The 23513-nt window shown below is 42.8% G+C and overlaps 1 protein-coding gene across 1 annotated transcript; it reads left to right on the top strand.

The window, feature by feature from the left end:
• Positions 1-53: 53 nt before the first annotated feature.
• Positions 54-22461, top strand: MTERF3 (mitochondrial transcription termination factor 3). The gene is made up of 8 exons (XM_040972615.1): positions 54-145; positions 2898-3240; positions 4257-4409; positions 13758-13947; positions 16922-17069; positions 17428-17499; positions 19037-19198; positions 22193-22461. Exons 2-8 carry the CDS (start codon positions 2901-2903, stop codon positions 22385-22387), a joined length of 1260 nt encoding a protein of 419 aa, XP_040828549.1. The 5' UTR covers positions 54-145; positions 2898-2900; the 3' UTR covers positions 22388-22461.
• The last annotated feature ends 1052 nt before the right edge of the window (positions 22462-23513 follow it).

The raw sequence follows: 23513 nt of genomic DNA, 5'->3' as shown, positions 1-23513 counted from the left end.
CCACTCCTGCCGCAGCTCACGTGGGCCGGGCCTGGGCGGCGGACGAGCGGCGTGCGGGGCCCGGGAGCGGAGTGCGTTCTCGGCCGGGCCGAAACGCGGCAGCCTCGGCAGGACTGCACGCCGACGCACACGCCCCGCGCCACAGGTAAAGCAGGAGTCTGCGAGAGCGCGAGGGGTGCGCCCGGTGGGCTTTGGGTCCCCACGTCCACGCCCCCCACCACCGTAAAGGCCAGGCCTCATTGCGGGGCGTAGAGGCCCCTTGGTTGCTGGTGTGTGGGTCTGTTATGTGTTTTTGTTTTGTTTTGTTTTCCCTCGTTCGTGCAAAGAAAACACAGGCTGGATGAGCGTGCTCTACGAAGGAACCAGAAGTGGGTCCCACGTGCCGACAGGAAGTTGAGTTTGGGGAACTAAAACTAGCCCCCCCCCCCAAAAAAAAAGGCCCAGGGAGGGCGGCACCATTGTTGGAAAGGCTCTTTATCACGAAGCCACACCTTAACCCCCCCTTTCGTTTCCTGATTTGGTTTGTGAGGTAGAAATCCTGGAGCCAGTTGCTTGCCATGCCTGTTCCATTCCTAGCCGATGACCAAGCTCGTGGTTGGGAAATACCGTGTGATATTGGGATCAATTGTCAGTGTACCTGGAGAGCTCCACCCCCACCCCACCCCCAGCCTTCCAGATGAAAGAATCCTGAGAGATGAGCCCCCTGCTAACGTGTAGCAGGACTTTTATCTGCGTATGCCAGTGTGCCACCCATGTTAAAACCCTGCACTTGGCATGGATGCGTTTCTCTGCAGCTAGCAGGGGAGGGGTGCACCGCTGTGGGCTGGTAGGGGCGGCTGGGGGCGTGGGTCCGGAAGTGAGACCCAGCCCTCTCTGTGGCGAAGGCACAGTTGAGGCTGATTGAAGCGGTAACACAGCCCTCAAGTGGTGAAGGGATATTGTAGATAACAGTGGAAGGGTGCGTGTTAGCTGTAGGCACAAGGGTCCTCTTGTGACTGGAACATTGCAAGTGTCGCTGCCTAGTGTGGAAGCCACTGAGTCTGCAAAGACTCCACACTCAGTTTGGGATGGGGCGATCTGCTTTAGAATGGGATGTGCTTAGATAAGCTTAGCAGTGTAAAAGGCTAGAACTGGCAGGAACCTTAAGAGTGATTTCAGTGTCCTCCATGACTCTTAAAAAATAGGTATGGGGGACCTGACGTGGTAGCCTAGTGGCTAATCTCCTCACCTTGCACACTCTGGCATCCCATATGAGCACCAATTCTAATCTAGGCTGCCCTACTTCCCACCTAGCTCCCTGCTTGTGACCTGGAAAAGCAGTCAAGGATGACCCAAAGCCTTGGAACCCTGCACCCACGTGGGAGACCCAGGGGAGGCTCCTGGCTCCTGGCTTCAGATCAGCTCAGCTGTGGCCATTGCAACCACTTGGGGAGTGAATTGTCGGACAGAAGATCTTCCTCTGTATATCCAACTTTCACCAAAAAAGAAAAAAAAAAAGCTGTTATGGGGGCAATAGCTTTGATTTAAGCCCCTGCCTGCAACCACTGCCATCCCAAGTGAGCACCCATTGATGCTCCACTCCTGACCCAGCTCCCTTGCTAACGTTCCTTTCAGAAGGCAACTCAGGAGGACCCAAGTGCTGGGCCTCTGTGTGGAAGACCAGAATGGAGTTCCAGGTTCCTGGCTTCCCCTTCGTGCAGTCCTAGCCCCTGAAACCATGTAGGCATCCTCTGGTAGAAGAGCTGTGCTCTGCAATTCCACTGGAACTACATCCTCCGCAGAACCCTGACTGAGCCCTTGCTGGTTTCCACAGGCGTGGCCAGGTGTGAAGGCTGACAGCCTTGACTTCCAGATGGTACCCTGTGGCTGCTGAGGGGAAATGTACAGCCTTGGGGTCATGGTCCCACTGAGGTCTAACAAAAGCCGGCCACCCCACCCAGTGATCCTAAGTACTGCCTCTACAATTATCAGAATGAAAGTCATGCTTTCACTTGGGTCAGTCCCTTGGAGCAAATGTCCTAAAACTCAGAGATTAGAGCGCAAGCATTTGGCTTAATTCAGGTCTCAAGACAAGACTGAATTTCACCATGTAGAAAGCAAAGCCGAAAGTTGTACTGAACAGTGGATTCTACAGAATTCACTCATTTTGAGCTGTGTGTTCAATAACAGTAATAATGCTAATACGGTGATCTGGCTAACTATAAAATTCATTACTGGACTTTAATGGCAACCTTTGCTGATAAAAAAATATGGAAAGCAATTGCCCTTTAAGTCAAGATATACATGTATCCATTGCTGGTTTCTGTTTATTTCTTTCGCTTTATTTTGTCTCTTCATTTTGCTGTTACTTTTGACCTTTTCCTTTTGAAGGCTTTTCTTTTCCCTGTTTCCTACAGTGAGCCATAATTGACAAAGCTGATTTTGTTCAATTCCCTTTTGAAGAACAGCTTTACTTATGAGATAATTGTGTTCAGCTCTGGGGATAAAGCAAGAAGTTCCATCTTCCATGAGCAGAGATTACATTTTGATGATTCATTTAAGAATGAGTTTCATTTTTTATTTTTGACTAATTTATATCCATAAGATGAATATGAATAATTCAGTGTTATTTTGAGCTGCAGTCTGCTTCTAAAATGTCCTTCAAACCAATTTTCAAGAACGTTCATTTTGCATCACCATATTTTCTACAAATGCTTAAATTCAAATGGAGTTCCACTGTAATTTGAATATTTGCAATTTTTGTTGCTTTAAATGTTTGTCTTACATCAGTAATTTTGCTTTTTATTTTTATTGTAAGGCATATCTTTATTTTTTCCAGTTCAGAAGTTTCTTTCCTATGGCTTGTCACTGAGACTACTAAGTAAATTTCTTTTGACTGTTATGTTGTTTCTTTGCAGACCATGGGAAGGAAAATGGCCCTCTTAGCCCATCAGCTACACAGATGGTTCAATTCGATTAAACTGAGTAGTTTCGTTGCTGCTGCTCAAATCACAGAACGTTTCCCCAGACCAGGAGAAAGGTTGCTGCACGGCTTTTCTTGTCGGCCTCTGATGTCCCCTGACTGTCTCTACCCGGGACTTAAGACTCACAGGACTTTCTCCTTGTGGACTAGCTCCTGGACTAGCAACTCGAATGGGCGAGAGAATCATCCTGCCCACCATGCTCTGCTTCCTGCCGAGAATCAGCCATCCCAGGAGACACAAAAGCTACCAGACTTTGGTTCTGAGCTGTCTCCCGAAGGTAATTCTGAGCTTTAGGAACAGCATCCCCTCCGCCCTAGCCTCACTTCCTTCATTTGGGTTAGCCACTTATTACTCTCTGCTGGCCTGGTGCAGGTCCTGTCTTGTACCAGGCAAGAAACTATCTTCATTTGCTTGTACTGCATATTATTTTACTAAGAGATAAAGATTGAAGGTTAATTTGTATAAGATTTTATTAATTGGTTATATTAGGGTATGGTTTATGTCACATAAAATTCATCTGGGGTATGAACGGAACCATTGTATCACTCCATTAAGTTCCCCCATGCTTTCTGTGCTTCCTGTCATAGGAATAGAGTGTTTCACAAATGAGCTGACAGCTAAGTAGACTGTGAGGCTGGGAAGAGATGCTGACCCTAAAAAATGAGAAAAGGTAGTGAGTGGTAGGAGTGAAAAAAGAAAAATAATAAGAGATCAAGGGTCCAATCCCTTAGCTTATGGTATGTTACTACACTCCAAGTATCTTTCATACACGTTTGAGTTTAAAGAACAAAACCAAACCTCAAAGTCAAGGCTGTGCCAGGGTCATGCTGTTAAGCAAAGGGCAACAGGTGGGAGAAATAAAAGTCCTTTGAGATCAGAACAGAGACTTTTGTGGAAGTGATGAGTTTGATTCATGGAATAAAGGCTACTGGAATATGCCTTGTTTTTTTTGGCCAACTTAATAAGCTGTGTGTAGACTCAATCCCATTCTTACGCGTAAGTTGATCTTCATCATTTTACCTAATAATTGTACAGGCAGAGGAAAAAAATATGTGTACCTTGACACATAACCAAAAAATTTCATGTCTTTGAAGAGCACTGATTGATTTTTAAGCTATTGTTAACTTTACTTCTTAAAATATGTTTGGATTCCTGAAACATTTAATTCTAAAAGGATCCCAGGATGCAGCAAGTGAAACAAATGAGATGAAGTGCTTTTTTGCAGAAACAATGTTAAGTGTGGGTACTCAAACACTAACTTGCTTCTTTCCTTCCTCATGGTGGATGTGAAAGTACTGGATGACATGCCCCCATGGTCCCCACTGCAGCCCATCTCTGAAGAGGAGGCCATTCAGATTGTTGCAGACCCGGCACTGCCCCCAGCTTCATTCACGCTTAGAGACTATGTGGACCATTCCGAGACCCTGCAGAAGTTAGTGCTTCTGGGTAAGTCTGATCAATTGGCAGATATTTCTTAAGTGTACTCTTCATTTGAATTTTCATCTTTCTTAAGTTTTCAATTTTTGTCAAAGTAGTACATGCACATGTGCAAAAATCCAATATTATGCAGACTTCGAGTGAAAGACTGCAGTGTCCTGCCTTTATGCTTCCTGAGCTCCATCCCAGTCCCCATAGATATTTACTTTTGTCACTCTATATTTGAGTTCAACTCCACATTTTCAAGCAGTTGTTTACAGTGCTATTGCTTATTTCATCAGTTTAGTTTCAAATTTTAACTTTTTTGTTACATTCTGTGAAAGTTTTTATACTTGTTTTGGCTAGCAGGCAATAATTATTTATAGGTTTTCATGGGATACAGTATAATATTTCAAGACACTTATATACAGATCAAATACTCTGCATAGCACTTCCATGTGTTTGGAGCTTTGAACTCCTTTTCCAGTTCTTTATAAAACCTATAATAGGACATTGTGAACCTGTGTCACCCGCTGTGCTGTGGAGCACTAGCTCTCTGTTTTGTGCCTGTCTCCCCATCAGCATCCAGTAATCACTGTTTTACATCCATACCAGCACCTTTTTTTTTCCACATGTGAGAGAGAACATGCAATGTTTGGCTTTCTTACCGTAGTTCATTAGGTTGGGGTTTTTTATTTTTGCAATCCTCCACAAAACCTTTTTTTTTCTTTTTTAAGGTTTATTTTATATTCATTGGAAAGGCAGATTTCACAGAGAGAAGGAGAGACAGAAATATCCTCCATCTCCTGGTTCACTCCCCCAGATGGGTGCAATAGCCAGAGCTGAACTGATCCAAAACCAGGAGCCAGGAACTTCTGGGTCTCCAACGTGCAGGTGCAGGGTCCAAGGCTTTGGGCCATGCTCAACTGCTTTTCCAGGCCACAAGCAGAGAGCTGGATTGGAAGTGGAACATCAGGGACACAAACCAACACTCATATGGGTTCCCAGCTCACAAAAGTTGAGCATTTTAGCGACTAAGCCATCGCACTGGCCCAGTTATATTGCAGTCTTTTTTTTTTTTTTTTTTTAGATTTATTTATTTTTATTGCAAAGTCAGATATACAGATAGGAGGAGAAACAGGGAGGAAGATCTTCTGTCTGATGATTCACTTCCCAAGTGACTACAATGGCTGCAGTTGAACCGATCCAAAGCCAGGAACCTGGAGCTTTGGAGCTTTGGGGTCTCCCACAAGGGTGCAGGGTCCCAAGGCTTTGGGCCTTCCTCAACTGCTTTCCCAAGCCATAAGCAGGGAGCTGGCTGGAAAATGGGGCTGCCAGGATTAGAACAGGCACTCCTGGGATCCTGGCACATTCAAGGCAAGGACTTTAGCTGGGCCCGTATTGCTGCTGCTTACTCAATACAGAGTATGCTATTGTTTTCCCTTCCTGTACAATTTCATTTTCTTGGCGTTCACAAATGCCATGTTTTTCATTTGATGCAGTTTCTTTGTTTCTGGGATTAAATTTTCCCACAGTTTCCAGTAGTCTCTCAGGATGATTTTTTTCTCAGGCGCTCCATCAGCTGAGGTACTCTTCAGTTTTCCATGGTGCACTGCTACTTCTTGTGTCCTCCGGCCTGACCTTGCTCCTGGAGCACACTGTTCCGGTTTGGATTGTTTCCTGTGGAACTGCTTTGTAACTGTCTTAGCAGTGGGCCAGGATGCTGAGCTTGGATGCTGACAGAGGCAGCCAGGATCTCACTCTAAACTTGCGTTTAGTCTTCCTGCTTTCACTCAACTACCTTCTTGCAACCTTTTTCTTTCCCATTACATTTGGGTTTGGTACTTGTCTGCCTTGATTTCCACACCCTGTGAGAGGAGGAGGATATGTGAGGGATCAGAGTCTTATCATCCAGTCTTCCTGTATTCATCATGTGCCTCACCTCCAATCTCTCAGATTCCTAAGACTCCAGGTTTGAGTTTTGAGGGGCATAAGTTGATTTTCCTGCCTATGAAATGAGGAGGAACAAAAATGTTTTGGATTAGAGAGTTTGGGGGACTTTGGAATGTATTTACATCAGTTTTACCAGCTGGCTATTATAATGTAAAAGTCTGAAATTAAAATTCCCTGAAATTCAAAACTTTTTTTTAAGATTTATTTATTTTTATTGGAAAGGCAGATTTACAAAGAGAAAGAGAGACTGAGAGAAAGATCTTCTGTCTGCTGTCCTCCTCATGTGTTTACAACATCTGGGGTTGAACTGATCCAAAGCCAGGAGCCAGGAGCCAGGAGCCAGGAGCTCCTCCTCTGGGTCTTCCGTGCAGATGCAGGGTCCCAAAGCTTTGGACTGCCCACTGCTTTCCTAGGACACAAGCTGGGTGGGAAGTAGAACAACCAGAACATGAACCAGTGCCCGTATGGGTTCCTGGATGTACAAGGCGAGGATTTAGCACTGGACCATCATGCCAGACCCCTGAAATTCAGAACTTTTTGAGCATTGATTTGATGCTTCAGAAGTTCAGGACTTGAAAGTTCAGATCTCGGGTTTTCAGATGAGGAATGCTGATCCTGTCCCCATCAGCATGCTGCTGTCAGAATCTTCATTTGTTATCTTCAAAGCTCCTCTTTGATTAGTTTGTTAGCACTCTTCCATTTGTTGTATTTTAAGGATATAGATAAATCTTATTTAATTGAAGGAGTTTGTTTTTAATTCTACAGATTTAGAGGTGAGGATGGATTTGGTTTTGTTTTTGTTTTTTAGAGGAAAACTTTAGTTCTGTTGGAAATCATTAAGGGTTAGTCTCAATTCATGCTCTTTCTCTCACTCCTTCCATCTAATTTCCACCTTGTCCTGTAGATTTGGCCTTTCCTGTGTCTCTGGAATCCATCTGCTTCTCTACAGTCACTGCCTTTGAATCCTGCTTTGTATTTGCATGGATTGCTGGAGCCTCGCAGTTTGGTGGTCTTCCAATTCTGGGCCCTCACTTCATTCCCTGCTCTCTTCATGGTAGCACTAATGATAGTAAAAAACACATAAAAGCAGAGTAGAATGGTGGTCACCTGGGGTTGAGGAGAAGGGGAAGATTAGACAGAAAGAGCAAATTCTGTATATTACTGTGCATCTTGGTGGACCATCTTAATGGACCATATGCTTGAAAATTGCCAAGAGTGGGCCTGGTGTGGTACCCTAGTGGCTAAGGTCCTCACCTTGATTGTGCCAGGGTCACATTTGGGTGTCAGTTCTAATTCCAGTAGCCCCACTCCCAATCCAACTCCTTGCTTGTGGCCTGGAGAAGCAGTCGAGGATGGCCCAAAGCCTTGAAACCCTGAACCCACTTGGGAGACCCGGAAAAAAGCTCCTGGCTCCTAGCTTCAGATCAGCTTAACTCCGGCCATTGTGGCCACTTGGGGAATGAATCGTCAGTCAGAAAATCTTAATCTCCATCTCTCCTCTTCTCTGTACATCTGTCTTTCTAATAAAAACAGATAAATCTTAAAAATTTGCCAAAGGCAAATGATAAATATTTGTAAAGTCAGCTCTCTGGTGATCATGTGAAATGATAGAGGTGTTAATTAACTTGATTTAGTTTGTGTATGTGTATAGCTACTCATGTATCAAAACATCAGCTATAACCCATAAACACATGGCATTTTAAAAACATGTTCAGTGAGTTCAACGTGTCTGCTTTAAGAAGGTGAGCCAGTCCTCCTTAAAGAACAGCTTTCCTAGGCTGGCAGGCACTGCGGGTGAGACAAGGTAACCCTAACACATAGTTCCCATTCACAGTGCACTTACAGCTGTGGCCTATGTTCAGCCCTTCCTTCTTCAACGTGCTGATACTTCAGCAGATGTTTTAGGAGTAACTTAAATATTGGGGCGGGTTAGCACAGCAGTGGTTAGGACACCTCTTGAGACATGTGCATCTGCAATCACAGTGTCTGGGTTCAAGCCCTGCCTCTGCTCAACAATCCACGGGAGAGACCTGGCTTGAGTTCCCAGCTCTTGGCTTCAGATTACCCCGTCTGGGGAGTAAAGGAGTGGATGCAAGAGCTCTGTCTCTCTGCCCCTCAAATACATTTTACATTATTTTTTAGGCAGTACCTTAGAGAAAGCATGCCTGTTTTGAGAGTCCCTGTTTTTGAGTACCCTGGTCCTTTTCTTCTCAGTTTGCTGTGCAGGTTGGTTTTCTGTCTCTGCTCTGTGTTCTGGAGACCAGTCCTCTATGCGCTAGAGCTCCCCCAACAGCTGACTTCTGAGCAGCTTCAGCCAGTGGGAGGCTCCAGTAACACAGAGGACAGAGGTGCCAGGTAGGGGTATTTTTCCTGTTCCCTGCCATGTTTGAGCCCTGTAAATGCTCGCTCCATGACAACGGCTCTTCCTAGTCAGCCTTAATAGCTTCCAGCTCCCTCTGGTCCTGTCTGGTCATGGTAGCACTTACCCTCTGTGGTCTCCTAGTGCTTGGAGAGCCCTTGTTCTATCATTCTGCTCATGCCACCATATCGAGTCCCTTCAATAAAGTTCTTCTCATTCTGAACTTTTCTAGGGCAGGTTCGGTTGCCGCCCAGATCTCGCTTGATCAACTCTGTATAGCCATAATGAAAGACAATGGTGATCTTTGTAGTTATTAAACTGATGAGATAAAGCCCAACTACCAGTCACAGAGAGGTTAGACCATGCGTTATTCATTTTTACATCACTGCTTCCTAGCAGAAGTGCTGGGCCCACAGCAGGCATTCAGTGACTGTTCAAGTTAATGAAATGGTGAGCAAGTCCCAGTGCTTTGTACTTGGAGCAGTGAGCTCTCTTGATGAGATTTTGCCCTCCCATTTCTGGGGAAAACTAGCTCCTCAGGCCTTTCCTTTGCCGCACTGGCAGGGTGTGAGCACTCCTACCGAGTAAGGCACTTCTGCTCATGAGCTGTCATATGTAGTTAACGGGGAGTCTGGGCCCTGTATGTGCTTTCAAAGTACATGCTCTCCCATGCACTCAGATTTTTTTGGAACTCGTTTCCATCTTAATTATTTATCCATTTAATAGTTGGTTATATCTGTGTAATTTTGAAATTGCAAGAGGACCATATGTAGTTAGTACAGCTGTTTGAAGAGAAAGGTCCATTTTCCTCTCTCCGGTCCCGTTTCACATCCCAAAGGTAGCCACTGGTACCAGTTTGTTGAGAGTTTTCCAAGCTTTCTCTCCAAGATAGGAGGGAGTTTCAAAGGTTTTCTAGAAGTTTCACATCATCTTTTAATTCTCTTTTTCCAGGAACATAAACACTTGTGTATATTTATGTTATATGGAAAACCATACATTGGTTTTATGTTTTTCCAGAGCTGAACCTATACTATTTTTAAAATTCTGGCTTTTTTTTCTAGCCTAGTGAATATACATTTAAAATCTTAGTCTATTTGGAATTAACTTTTACATAACATTGAGAAATTGTAGTTTGGTTCAAAAGTATCCCAGTATATTTTTTTAAAACTTTACTTATTTATTTGGAAGGCAAAGTTACAGGGAGATACAGACAGATCTTCCACTGGTACACTCCCCAGATGACTGTAAGGGCCTGAACAGAGCTGCTGATTTGGAACCAGGAGCTGCTTCTGAGTTTCCCATGGGGCTTTGGGGCCCCAAGCACTTACTCTGCTGCTTTCACAGGCACATTTGCAAGGAGTTAGATCAGAAGCGGAATTTCAGCACTCAGATTGATATAGATTGGAATTCTGGCCTTTACTGGCAGTGACTACCCATGTTATACTAATGTAAATTCTTTCTCCATTTACTTGAAAAGTTATTATTATTGTATAGTTGATTTAAAATATATTTATCTGAAAGAGCAGCAGAGAGATTGTCCGTCTAATCATTTACTCCCCAAATGCTGGCAGCAGCCAGGGCTGAGCCAGGATGGTGTCAGGAGCAGGAAACACAGTCCGCGTCTCCCGTGGGAGTGGCCAGGCGTCAACTGACACCTCTGTATGGGGTGCAGGCATCCCAAGTAGCAATTTAAATTACTGTACTGCAGTACCCACTCTTCAACACCTGTTTAATGTCAGGAAATTTAGATATAGAAACGTTACAATGTAATATTTTAATTTTAATGAATATGATAGGTTATTTTTCTGGTTGTCGATGCCATTCAAGAAAGAATATTTTGGGGCCTGGCATGATAGCCTAGTAGCTAAATCCTCACCTTGCATGCACTGGGATCCCATATGGGCACAGTTTTGGATCCCGGCTGTTTCACTTCCTGTCCAGCTCCCTGCTTGTTGCCTGTGAAAGCAGTGGAGGAGGGCTCAAGGCCTTGGACCCTGCACCTGTGCAGAGACCTGGCTTTGGTTCAGCTCAGCTTTGGCCATTGTGGCCACTTGGACCAGCAGATGGATCTTTCTCTTTGTATATCTATCAAATAAAAATAAATAAATGTTAAAAAAAAAAGATATTGGGGTCATTATTTTGGGTAAAGCCTCTGCTTATGACAGTAGTATCCAGAGACTGGCACAGTGACTCAACAGGCTAATCCTTCATCTTCAAGTACCAGCATCCCATATGGGCATCGGTTCAGGTCCCAGCTGTTCCGCTTCCCATCCAGCTTCCTGCTTGTGGCCTTAGAAAGCAGCAGAGGATGGTCCAAGTCCTTGTGACCCTGCACCCGTGTGGGAGACCAGGAGGAAGGTCCTGACTCCTGGTTTCAGAACAGATCAGCTCTGGCTGTTGCAGCCATTTGGGGAATAAACCAGTGAATGAAAGATATTTCTCTTTCTGTCTCTCCTTCTCTGTGTAAATCTGCCTATCAAATAAAAGTGAATAAATCTTTCAAAAAAAAAAAAATCATTGGCATTCCATATGTGCACCAGTTCATGTCCTGACTTCTCAACTTTTGATCTAGCTCCCTGCTAATGACTTAGGGAAAAATCTTTTTTTTAATTAAAAGTCAGGTTTTTTTTTTAATTAAAGCTAATGAATTAGGGATAACAGCCAAGCTGACTCAAGTGCTTGTGCCCCAGAATCCAGATGGAAGACCTGGATGAAGCTCATGGTTTCTGGTTTCAGTCTAGCATGGCTGTTGTGGCCATCTGGGGAGTAAATTCCCAGGTGCAAGGTAATTCTGTTTCCTTCTCTCCCTCTCTATTCTGAAATAAATAAATCTTAAATATGTATTTTTTTATATTGGAGACTACACTACAATGCTACCTGTAGAACCTAATTTGAAATCCATTTTTAATCTGAGGATTTCTTTTTTAATATGAAATTTAGGAATGATAGGTGCGGGAAAAAGAACATAAAATTTGAATCTAAAGAGCATATGACATTATTTTCAAATGTTTATTCTTGAGATTAGGAATAAACCTTTTCATGTTGAAAAATAAAAACAAATCTAAAGAAAATCCCTAATTTTAACGAAAATTTTCAATTAGAGGTTAGTTTGATTTCTGCCTAATTAATGCTGAAATCTAATTATCTGTAACCAAAAAAAAAAAAGTTTGAAATAGCTGTTTCTTTCCCTTTTTTTTTTCAAAGATATACTTTCATTTTTATTGGAACGTCACATCTACAGAGTGAAGGAGAGACAGAGAAAGGTCTTGGATCTGCTGGTTCACTCCCCAAGTGGCATCAAAGGCCAGAGTTGAGCCAATCAGAAGCCAGGAGCCTCTTCCAGGTCTCCCACACTCATCCAGGGTCCCAAAGCTTTGGGCCATCCTCTGCTGCTTTCCCAGGCCACAAGCAGGGAGCTGGATGGGAAGTAGAGCAGCTGGGACATGAACCAGTGCCCATAAGTGATCCTGGTGCATGCAAGGTGAGTATTTAGCCACTAGGTTGGAAAGTCAGATATACAGAGAGAAGGAGAGATAGAGAGAAACATCTTCCATGTGCTGGTTCACTCCCCAAGTAGCTGCAACAGCCAGAGCTGAACCTATCTGAAGCCTGGAGCCAGGAGCTTCTCCTGGGTCTACCACTTGGAGACCGGGATATGAACCAGCACCCATGTGGGATCCCGGCTCATGCAAGGTGAGGACTTTAGCCAAACCTTCTCCCCCTTTTTATTTTCTCAGTTCTGCTGTCTCACTGAGGTTACCAGGATTATGGAACACAAGAATGTCGCTGTCCTGCAGCAAACAGCTTGGTGAATGGAGCCGGTAATAACACGCATGGACTACTGACTGGTGGCCAATAGCCACAAGTTTATTGACAGCACCAGACTTTTAAAGGAAGGTTGTCAGGCCCAGTGTGGTGGCCTAGCAGCTAAAATCCTCACCTTGAACATGCCAGGATCCCATATGGGTGCTGATTCTAATCCCAGCAGCTCCTGCTTCCCATCCAGCTCCCTGCTTGTGGCCTGGGAAAGCCGTTCAGGATGGCCTAAAGCCTTAGGACCCTGCATCCACACGGGAGACCTGGAGGAAGTTCCTGGCTCCTGGCTTCGGATCAGTGCAGCTCCAGACGTTGCGGTCACTTGGGGAGTGAATCATTGGATGCAAAATCTTCCTCTGTCTCTCCTCCTCTCTATATATCTGACTTTCCAATAAAAATAAATAAATCTTAAAAAAAAAATAAGGAAAGATTGTCATGTATGCATCTAGGAAGGATGGGCTTGAGCCATTTACATCTCAACAGCAAGGTACAATTCCCCAAAACACAGCTAATTCCCTTAGCAGGTTCTTTATCTAAACCTGTGAACCAGGATATATCCTGCTCAGTCATCTCTTCGACAGTGGCTCCTGGCTCCTTCAGAGGAGACTCAGCTGTCATGTCTCCCACAATAGCGAAGATTCTGAATGTCCTTCTCCTCAAGAGGGGTGATGTAGTGTGCGACTTGCCATACTGTGTAAATGAGGGCTTCATTCTTCATACCACTCAGACATTTCTCACCAGCCTTTGAGGAACTCATGTCATTGTGAAAAACGGAGAGATCACCATGATGAAAGCAGCACAGGAACGTTTTTATCCCCTCCAAAAAGAGGATCAGGCTCATATTTGACTGAAATATCAAAGAACGTCTTGATTTTTTTTTCATAAGATTTGTTACCCTGTAGCATGGCCTGCTTGACGTTTACTGAGTGGTCTTCCGGGCCTCACAGCACCTGCTAGCAGTATCCCCGAAAGCACAGACAGAGCTGCTGTCCTGTGTTCATTCATCTTTGAGGAGAAATTTAGCACCAAGTGCTCTGTTTCCTTCTACACTTAGCTTTGAAACAAATACAGCAATTTCGTTTTGTTTTTCTTTCTGCAACCCATTTCAAAACGCTAAAAAATACCTGTTGGTTGTTTTGCTCTCCTTTGGATAGGTCATTCATCTCCGGTAATTTCTTATGTTTATGTGTGAGAACTTTAACGGCTGAGTTAAGACATTATCTTCCAACATCGTTTATCATTCGTTGTAGGAGTGGATCTGTCCAAAATAGAGAAACATCCAGATGTAGCCAACCTCCTTCTGAGACTGGATTTTGAGAAAGACATTACACCAATACTGCTGTTTCTGAAGGATGTGGGTGTAGAAGACAACCAGCTGGGAGGATTCATCACGAAAAACTCTGCGATTTTCTCTGAAGACCTTGAAAATCTGAAGACCAGGTATGCAGGGCTTTGGGGAGGGTCACACATAGTCTGCCAAGTGGTGGCAGGGGAAACACACGCGTTAGTTGTCTTGACCTGAACCTCCTGAGATAGTGAGCAAGAATGTGGTCTGAGCTTGTTAATGCCTTTCTTCTTTCATTCATGTTTCAGCTGACTGCCCAGTCAGTATTTAAATGTTTCTCTGCAGTACAAACCTGAGCAAGTTTTTTTCTTTTGAAAGAAAAAAAATTCATTAACATAGATTATCTAGGAGAGGACTTAAAGTTAGGAAAAGCCTGATCTTTGGAACTTTTTCCTTCTTTAAAAAGCATATCGGTCCCGATGCAGTGGCCTAGCAGCTGAAGTCCTCACCTTGAACATGCCAGGATCCCATATGGGCACCAGTTCTAATCCCAGCAGCTCTGCTTCCCATCCAGCTCCCTGCTTGAGGCTTGGGAAAGCAGTATAGGACAGCCCAAAACCTTGGGACCCTGCCCCATGTGGGAGACCTGAAGGAGGTTCCTGGCTCCTGGCTTTTGATCGGCGCAGCATTGGCCATTGCAGTCACTTGGGGAATGAATCATTGGACGGAGAATCTTCCTGTCTCTCCTCCTCTCTGTATATCTGACTTTGCAATAATAAATAAATAAATCTTAGAAAAAAAAAAAGCACATTCACAAACATCTTACTCCTTCTTCCAATAGTCAGAGATAACTGAGTCTGAGGACAGTGAGATGATGCTGATCTGTGGGGTCTGAGTGCTCTTTGACCTGGAGAAGAGCAGATCAAGTCTCCGTCCTAGCATTCTGAACCACCACCACCCGCACATCTCTCTCAAATCAGTCAGCGCACTTTTTGGACCTTCACTGTGAACTTTCTGCCTTAGGTTCCCATCTTTTATAACAAGTTACTCTAGTAGTCTCCTACTTAGCCGGCCCCTAATGTCAACACCCAATGCCTAACCATGCTCAAGCTGTTCTTGACACAGATGCAGAGCCTTGTTAGTTCACAGAGCTTTGCAATTTCTTGAACCGTCATAATAAAATACCTTTCATTTGAAATAGCAGAAAACTAATAAAAATTGGTGTTCATGACATGAGATTTTGCATTTGACACTGTTGGGACACTCACATTGCCGAGCGACAGTGCCTAAGCTGGCTCTCTGCTGCAGCTCCTGACGCCAGCTTCCTGCTAACGCAGGCCTGGGAGAAAGCGTTAATGGTTCACCTCGTAGCTGACTATTGTGGGCATTTGCAGAGTGAAGTAGTGGACGAAAAATACCTCTGTCTCTGTTCTCTCTCTCTGCCTTTCAAATAAATAAATTTTAAAAAGAAAAACAAATATTGATACAACATGGCATTATATATAGACATGAATATTAAATGCTATTTAGAACAAGTTTTTATGTTAGATTTCCATTTTCATCTTTATTTTTGAAAATCTTGTACTTTTGGCTGTCTTTTTAATTGCACACTTTTTTAAGAGCATTCTTTTGGAAGATGCTGTTAGTTCTTCCTCTGAGACATGTTACACACAGACTTTGCAGATGGTCACTAGTCTTTGACTTTGTTCAGAGTACTTTTTTCTCATATTTTTACATAGGTAAGTTTTCTTCTGACCTTAATAAACTTCTTGAAAGGAGTAATGCAAACTTTGGAGCAAAGTAGACATATCATAAACTTTAGTTGCAGGCATGCTTGGGTGCAAATCTGTTTTATCATTAATTACTCAGGTGATAATTAGGTTGTGATCTAACATAAGTTATTAACTTGTGTTTTACTGCCCTATTTTGGTTGCCTGAAACTTAGGAAAATTTCTCAGTTGTTAATAAAATGCAGTTTAAAAGACTGTTATAAAAATTAACTGGGCCTGGGCCCAGCATGATAGCCTTGCAACTGAGGTCCTTGTCTTGAACGCACCAAGATCCCATATAGACACCGGTTCTAATCCCACCAGTCCCACTTCCCATCCAGCTCCCTGCTTGTGGCACGTGAAAGCAGCAGAGAATGGCCCAAAGCCTTGGGACCTGCACCCACTTGGGAGACCTGGAGGAGGCTCTGGGCTCCTGGATTCGTTTAGGCTCAGCTCCAGCTGTTGCATCCGCTTGGGGTGTGAACCATCAGATGGAGGATCTTCCTCTCTGTCTCTCCTCCTCTCTGTATGTCTGCCTTTCCAATAAAAATAAAATAAAAATCTTAAAAATAAATTGCTAGGCCTGACACAGTAGCCTGATGACTAAGATCCTTACCCTTCATGCTCGGGCATCCCATATGAGAGCAAGCTGAGATCCTGACTACTCCACTTCACTTTTAGCTCCCTGCTTGTGGCCTGGGAAAGCAGCGGAGGGTGGCCCAAAGCCTTGGGACCCTGCACCCATATGGGAGACCCAGAAGAAGCTCCTGGTTCCTGGCTTCGGATCAACTCAGCTATTGCTGAGCCGTTACAGCCATTTGGGGAGTGAGCCAGTGGATGGAAGATCTTTCTCTCTGCCTCTCCTTCTCTGTAAATCTAACTTTCCAATAAAAAAAATCAATAAACAAATCTATTTTAAAAATTACTTAGAGAAATCGCTAACAAATGTACTGATATAAATAAATCTTCCTAGAATCATGGTTTAGGTTCTTTCCTTATAAAAACAGTTCTGAATCCTTTATTTTCCCAGTTTGTGTTTTGGCCATTGTTAACCTAAGCGAACAAATTAAAAATTTAAACAGAAGCAATTTCATTTTTTTCCTACCAGATAATAAATTAAAATTATCTAGTAAGGAATATATCTATTATTATGTTTTAGAATTGTGTTCTGTTTTCAGGCATAAATGGACACCATCTTACAGTTGAGTAAATGTTTGTTTTAATCATATGTAGGCCATTATTACAGTATATTTGTATTAACACCCCTTTTTTGGCATGTGGTCTGTTTAAAAACAGTTTTCATTTTCAAGTGTAACACGATGGTAGTAGATGTTCATCATTTATGTGTCTATTTCTCTAGGGTGGCCTATCTTCAGTCAAAAAATTTCACTAAGGCAGATATTGCACAAATGGTCAGAAATGCACCATTTTTACTGAATTTTTCAGTGGAACGACTGGATAACAGATTGGGATTTTTTCAGAAAGAACTTGAACTGAGTGTCAAGAAGGTAAAGAGTGGAAAAACATTTTCATGTATGTTCCATTAGTAACTGTGATCTATCTTGTTGTTATCAGATGCCAGCCTATATAACCCCAATAAAGTTAAGGCATTTTCCATACATAAATGAGTTACCTTGTTGGGTTAAACATAAAGGGTTCATCTTATAACATTCCAGCAAACTGGTTCCTTGGATTTCATTTTCAATATCTTTCTTCCTCAAACAGTGTGTGCACTAAATTTCTGTATATCTGGGATTAGTATCATTTCTCATATTTTCAGATTTTAACTGCGTTCTCTATCTTAATTTTCTAAAGTAGTTAAGTATGCACATATAGTAATAATAATTTGTTTTGTTTATGCAACAGACAAGAGAGCTGGTAGTTCGTCTCCCAAGGCTACTCACAGGGAGTCTGGAGCCTGTGAAAGAAAATATGAAGGTAGGGGAATTTTGACATTTTACCAGATCAACTTCTTTCTTTCTTCTGCAGACACCATCATCTTAAAGAAAACTAGATTTTAAAAGAAATTATTTCAAAAAAATAGAGAAATTGAAATGATATAGCAAACATTAACAAGTAGTGTGTTTTAGTTAAGAAGCCTCGCCCGTGTTGACAAAGTGGTGTAATGTGAGCAAACTACCTCGTTGATGCTGCTAATCATAACCCTGGCCTTATTACATATGGGCATGAGTGGCTTGTGGCAGCGGCTTTCTTGCCAGCGTAAGGATTTATATCTTATCAATTAGAGGATGGTGGATTCCAGATGACTTTGGAGTGGGGAGTGGCCGCCAGCAGATAGCTCTCCTTAACACTGATGCCAACTCCCAGTACATCCAACACTTCATTGTCCTTCCTTGTTAGTATAAAGCTGAGAACAGCTAACTGGTTAGTATATAATATAGAAGTAGAGTCATGGGCCTAGCGTGGTGGCCTAGCGACTGAAGTCCTCATCTTGCCTGTGCTGGGATCCTGTAAGGATGCCGGTTCTAAACCCATCAGCCCCTCTTCCCATCCAGCTCCCTGCTTGTGGTCTGGGAAAGCAGTCGAGGACAGGCCCAAAGCCTTGGGATCTTGCACCTGCGTGGGAGACCCTGAGGAAGTTCCTGGCTCCTGGCTTTGGGTTGGCACAGCTCTGGCCATTGTGGTCACTTGGGGAGTGAATCATCGGATGGAGGATCTTCCTCTCTGTATATCTGACTTTCCAATAAAAATAAATAAATCTTAAAAAAAAAAAAAAAGAAGTGGAGTCATGAATCAGTCCTTGGATTGTTACATGAACATCACAGGCCAAGTGGTTATAGCCTACCACACATGTGGACTATATAGTTTAGCCATCAATATATATATACCATCTGTCACTGACTGCATGTTGTTAAATGCACCTGAGTCTTGGAAATAATTGTGCAAGGCTCATTATCTGAGGTGCTGAAGTAGATTAGGGTCATGCAAGGATCCTTACTGAGCAACTACCCAAGCACTCTGTTGAAACAGCCCGTGCGTGCCCTCATGGAACCTAGAGTCCTGTGGCGGTTAAAGTTAAAATTCACCAGTGGTCAGATCAGCAGCTTAGTTAGGGAGCATAGCCAACAAGGAAAGTGCATAAAGGGCCTCATTCGTGCTTGGGTTTTTGGTTATGTCATCTCCACGTGGGATCTGACATGCAGTTTTCCAGGGAATGTGGTTGTGAGTGTACTCGGGAACAGATTCTCAAAAGACATTTGAAAACGATTAAGCAACTCGCCCTCCCTTGTCCACTAGTGTTCAAATGGTCAGCACCATGATCCTCTTGCTGTAGGGAGCTCATTCCCAGCAGAGGGGTTTGGAACTCACCCCAGAAACAGGAAGCTGGGGCATTGAGGTGGCTGTCTCCAGATTCTTAAATGTCATTATTTTAAATTTTGAAATGATCAATATACCCTCTGGCGTAAAACCAAAGTAAGTGTGTTCATGACTTAGGAAATTTCCTTTCTTTTAGGTTTATCGTCTTGAATTTGGTTTTAAACATAACGAAATTCAACATATGATCACCAGAATCCCAAAGATGTTAACTGCCAATAAGAGGAAACTTACCGAGACTTTCGATTATGTGCACAATGTGATGCGCATTCCTCACCACCTCATTGTCAAGTTCCCACAGGTAATTCAGGCCACAGCTGTCTGGGAGAGCCCCATCCCCCACCTGCAAATGCCCTCCAGGACAGAGCACTTCCAGGACGCACGTCTACCACTTCTGATGAAAAAAAACGTGATGAATCAGTGACCCTGTGGTTCTTACCCCCTCCTTGTCTGGCTTGTTAGGGTCAAGCAGCCCAGGTCTAACATAGCCTCTCTTTTTTTAATTTAAAATATCTCACTTCCCATGAAGGTTCTTTCACTGTTCCCATACATTTTATTCACAGCCTGTCTAAATCCATGGATTCACAAGCAGAGTAATGATTGCCTGTTAAAGCATAGAACGGTTCCAGTTTGACATTACCCCAAAGCTATGTATTTGCTGAACTAATCACCTTGGTGGTCTTTACCTTATTTGAATTATATTACCTGCTGTTCACAAGAATGCTAACTCTTTGAACACTGCCAAATCTGCAGTGCTTACAACTATCCCTGGCACTTAAGTATTTGTTGAACAACTTGAATGATCAGATTCCACAAAATTATCATTCATTCCAGCTTGCCATGTGAATAAGTACTAAGTAAGTACTACTGGATGAATGGCAGGTAGAGTTTCACTGAAGTACTGAAGTACTCTGCTGATATTTTCATTTTAACATGAACAAATATATATATATTTATATAACCTTAATACGACTCAGATCTACATTGCATTTGTTCGTGTTCCTTCACATACAGTGATGCTCATTTGCCTCTCATAACTTCGGTGAGTAGGTTCAGTGTTCTTCAGAAATTTGTGCGAAATGGAATTAAAAGATAAGTTTAGGGGCAGGCATTTGGTCTAATGGTTCTTTTCTCTCTTTAAAATTTTTTATTTAGTTTACTTCTGTAGACTAAAAGATCTTACTTGCTCAGGCTAGAGACTGACATGGAGGTCTGTTTATTTTTAATCCTTAAGAATTTAAAGGAGTGTTCACAGGATGAAATTTTGGTGACGATGGCAGAGTGGCTCCTGAGGGTCCACAAGCCCCTTTCCTCCTTAAAAAAGGAAAAACTAATCTGTAAACTGTAAGCTGTAATATTTGGACTTGAAAAAGCATATAGCTTATAATAAAGAAACACACTACTGAAAAATGTCTGCTTAGAGCTATAGAAATGTTTCAAAATATAATATTTAGGAATTGAAGAAGTTTGGGAGCTTTGGATTCATTTGTGATTTTGTCTATATGTTATTTGGTATTTTTTTTTTTAAGCCAAGAGTCACTGCATAGGAATCATACTTCAAGAAAAACACCTAAAAGCTTCACTGGCAGTGGTAACATGGTCATGGGAGTTACCAAAGAGATAGAATAGTATTTAATTTGCTTTGACAGAGACAGAAAAATGTTTTATCCAGAGGTAGTTTGTCCAAAGACAAACCAGCCACATCTTTTTTTTTTTTTTTTGTTCTTTAGATTTATTTATTTTTATTGAAAGGCAGATTTACAGAGAGAAGGAAAGAGAAAGAAAGATCTTCAATCTATTGGTTCACTCCCCATGTGGCCACAACAGCTGGAGCTGAGCCCGTCCAAAGCCAGGAGTCTCTTCCTGGTCTCCCATGTGGGTGCAGGGTCCCAAGGCTTTGAGCCATCCTCTACTGCTTTCTCAGGCCACAAGCAGGGAGCTGGAAGGGAAGTGGAGCAGCTGGAATCCAAACTGGTGCCCATAATGGATTCCGGTACAAGCAAGGCAAGGACTTTAGCTATTAGGCTACCATGTCAGGGGCCCACTAGTAGCATTTTGACTCAGCACCCCCCACTTTTGGGGGGTCACTATTTCAAAGTACTTTTTTCTCACGGTGTCCTTTCCAAGCCACCTATTATTTGCTTTACATGTAAAAGTAGGAGAAGACATGTAAGATTTTGTGCTCTGAGACCAGATTTTCCAGTGTGTCTAATACACATAGCCAAAGGAAGAATGGGAGTGGTCTGCCAGATCTCTCTTGTTTCAGGACCCTTGGGCGGGTGCAGTGACGTTTCCCAGGTCTCCCTTCTTTCCTGGGGCAGGTTATAAGGACATTGCCTATTACCAGTTCTTTTTTCAAGTTGGTGCCAGTCACTAGACTCCTTAGGAGTTTTTTGTTTGTTTGTTTGTTTTTTTGTTTTTGAGGTCATAATATCCTTAGGCATTTTAATCCACACAAATAAAACATACTTTCCTCTAATTGCTGACAAAACAGGTAAGATTTATTTCATTTTTTATTCTCTTTGGGGAGCAGCAGGCTGTTAACAACAAAGCGAGTACTCTAGAATGAAATCTTACAGCCAGTTTTTTCAGTGTCATAGATCTTGATCTAGAACATTGTTTCTCTAACGTAAAAGCCATTAGAATCATCTGGAGACCTTGTTTTTAAAAAATCACTTTAGGGGGCCCGGCGCGGTGGCGCAAGTGGTTAAAGGTCCTCGCCTTGCACGCCCCGGGATCCCATATGGGCACCGGTTCTAATCCCGGCAGCCCCGCTTCCCTTCCAGCTCCCTGCCTGTGGCCTGGGAAAGCAGTCGAGGACGGCCCAAAGCTTTGGGAACCTGCACCCGCATGGGAGACCCGGAAGAGGCTCCTGGCTTCAGATCGGCATAGTATCGGCCGTTGCGCTCACTTGCGGAGTGAATCATCAGACGGAAGATCTTCCTCTCTCTCTCCTCTCTGTATATCTGCCTTTCCAATGAAAAAATAATAAAAATAAATCTTTTAAAAAAAAATCACTTTAGGGTCCTACTTTTACAATTTCTGATGGTCTAGTTTTGGGAAAAGACCTGAGGATTTGCTTTTTTACACATTCTACCCTGTTTTAAATCCCCTTTTCATCATGAATTTCTTAGGCTCTTGACTTCAAACCCTGGGACATTTATCATGTTTACTGAGCATGTAATCAATACTTTGTTTCTGTTTAGCTACTAAAATATTTAGGTAGGTAACTGTTTTAGTTTTTTATCATTCAGTGTGCAATAATTTTTAAATAACTTTTTTTTTTCTTTTCTAGGTATTTAATACAAAGTTCTTTAAAGTCAAAGAAAGACATTTGTTTCTTGCCTATTTAGGAAGAGCACAGTATGATCCAGCAAAACCTAACTATATCTCTTTGGACAAATTAGTATCTATTCCTGATGAAATATTTTGTAAAGAGCTTGCCAGAGCCTCAATACAGGACTTCAACAAGTTCTTAAAAACCCTTTAGCTTTTGGTGAATGTTAAAATGAAATTTTGTAGCATCAGCAAATATACATATGAATAAATTAATGTGTTTTTAAACAAATGTTTGATGTTTCAGTTGATATTTGAAATGTTCTGAAGAGTTATATACTCATTCATTCATTCATTCATTCATTCAAAAAAGCAAAACAGAGAAGGAGGGAGACAGAGGAAAGAGCCCTTCCATCTGCTGGTTCACTCCATGAATGATTATGATAGCATTGCAGCATGGAATGCTAGCCTCTCAAGCGGTGGGGCTTCACTTTCTGAGCCACAAGATCAGCCCTGGAAATCAATTTCTTGATACTTGAATATGCACACTGGTGGATTTCCTATACAAATTCCTAGTAACTTGATTCTTGTCTGAACCGTTAAGGAGAGAGCTAGAAATTTAGTAAGCTCAGGAAACAAGAGCTGGTTTACTTGAGGCTCAGGTATTCAGAATTGTCCACAGTGAGCTGCTAAGGGTCAGGAATGAAGCAAGAAAAGTAGCTTGAGGATAAGTAGAAGTTAGACTAAAAGTATGTAACCTTTTGACTTACAGCCAAGAATTGCTTCATTGCTCCCAATGGAAATTGATGACTTTTTCCTGATCATATACTATCTTGGTAAATAATTCAGTCTCTGAATTTAAAATGGCACATCATGACCTCAGTTACCTGTCCTTGCAATCCCCAGATTGGATAGACTGTTAACATGGATGTCTCCCATCAAAGCCCCACCTGCACTCTTGAGAAGTACCCCAACACACACACACACACACACACACACACACACACACACACACACCCTCGGCCAGTGTGAATCGGCCCTTGGAGCATGGAGCACTGTCAAGCAGGAGCTTTAAAAGCGCTTGCACTCAGGGCTTGTCCTCTTGGCATCAAGCCACTCCATAAAGAAGTCTGGTGACCCTACTGGAGACACGCGGTGGCAAAAGAGATGGCTGCCCAAACTCCAGCTATTCAGCCAGGCTAACTGAACACCCATGGAGGCAAAAGAGTGATTCTGAACATTCAACACATACATGGAAAGAATGACCCAGCAGACTCAAAATCGGGAGAAATAAAGTGCCTTAAACCATTAAAATCAAGAGTAGCTTGTGCCACACAGGT

Source organism: Ochotona curzoniae, unplaced genomic scaffold, assembly GCF_017591425.1.
Source record: "Ochotona curzoniae isolate NIBS_2020 unplaced genomic scaffold, NIBS_Ocur_1.0 contig_2318, whole genome shotgun sequence".
NCBI classification, from domain to species: domain Eukaryota; kingdom Metazoa; phylum Chordata; class Mammalia; order Lagomorpha; family Ochotonidae; genus Ochotona; species Ochotona curzoniae.
This window is presented reverse-complemented; position numbering and strand designations above follow the sequence as displayed.

Excerpts from the sequence above, each read along its gene's own strand:
- MTERF3 (XM_040972615.1), top strand. The coding sequence starts at position 2,901 with ATGGGAAGGAAAATGGCCCTCTTAGCCCATCAGCTACACAGATGGTTC. Across the intron at positions 4,410-13,757 it reads GCAGAAGTTAGTGCTTCTGG|GAGTGGATCTGTCCAAAATA; the intron begins GTAAGTCTGATC and ends CATTCGTTGTAG. Across the intron at positions 13,948-16,921 it reads CTTGAAAATCTGAAGACCAG|GGTGGCCTATCTTCAGTCAA; the intron begins GTATGCAGGGCT and ends CTATTTCTCTAG.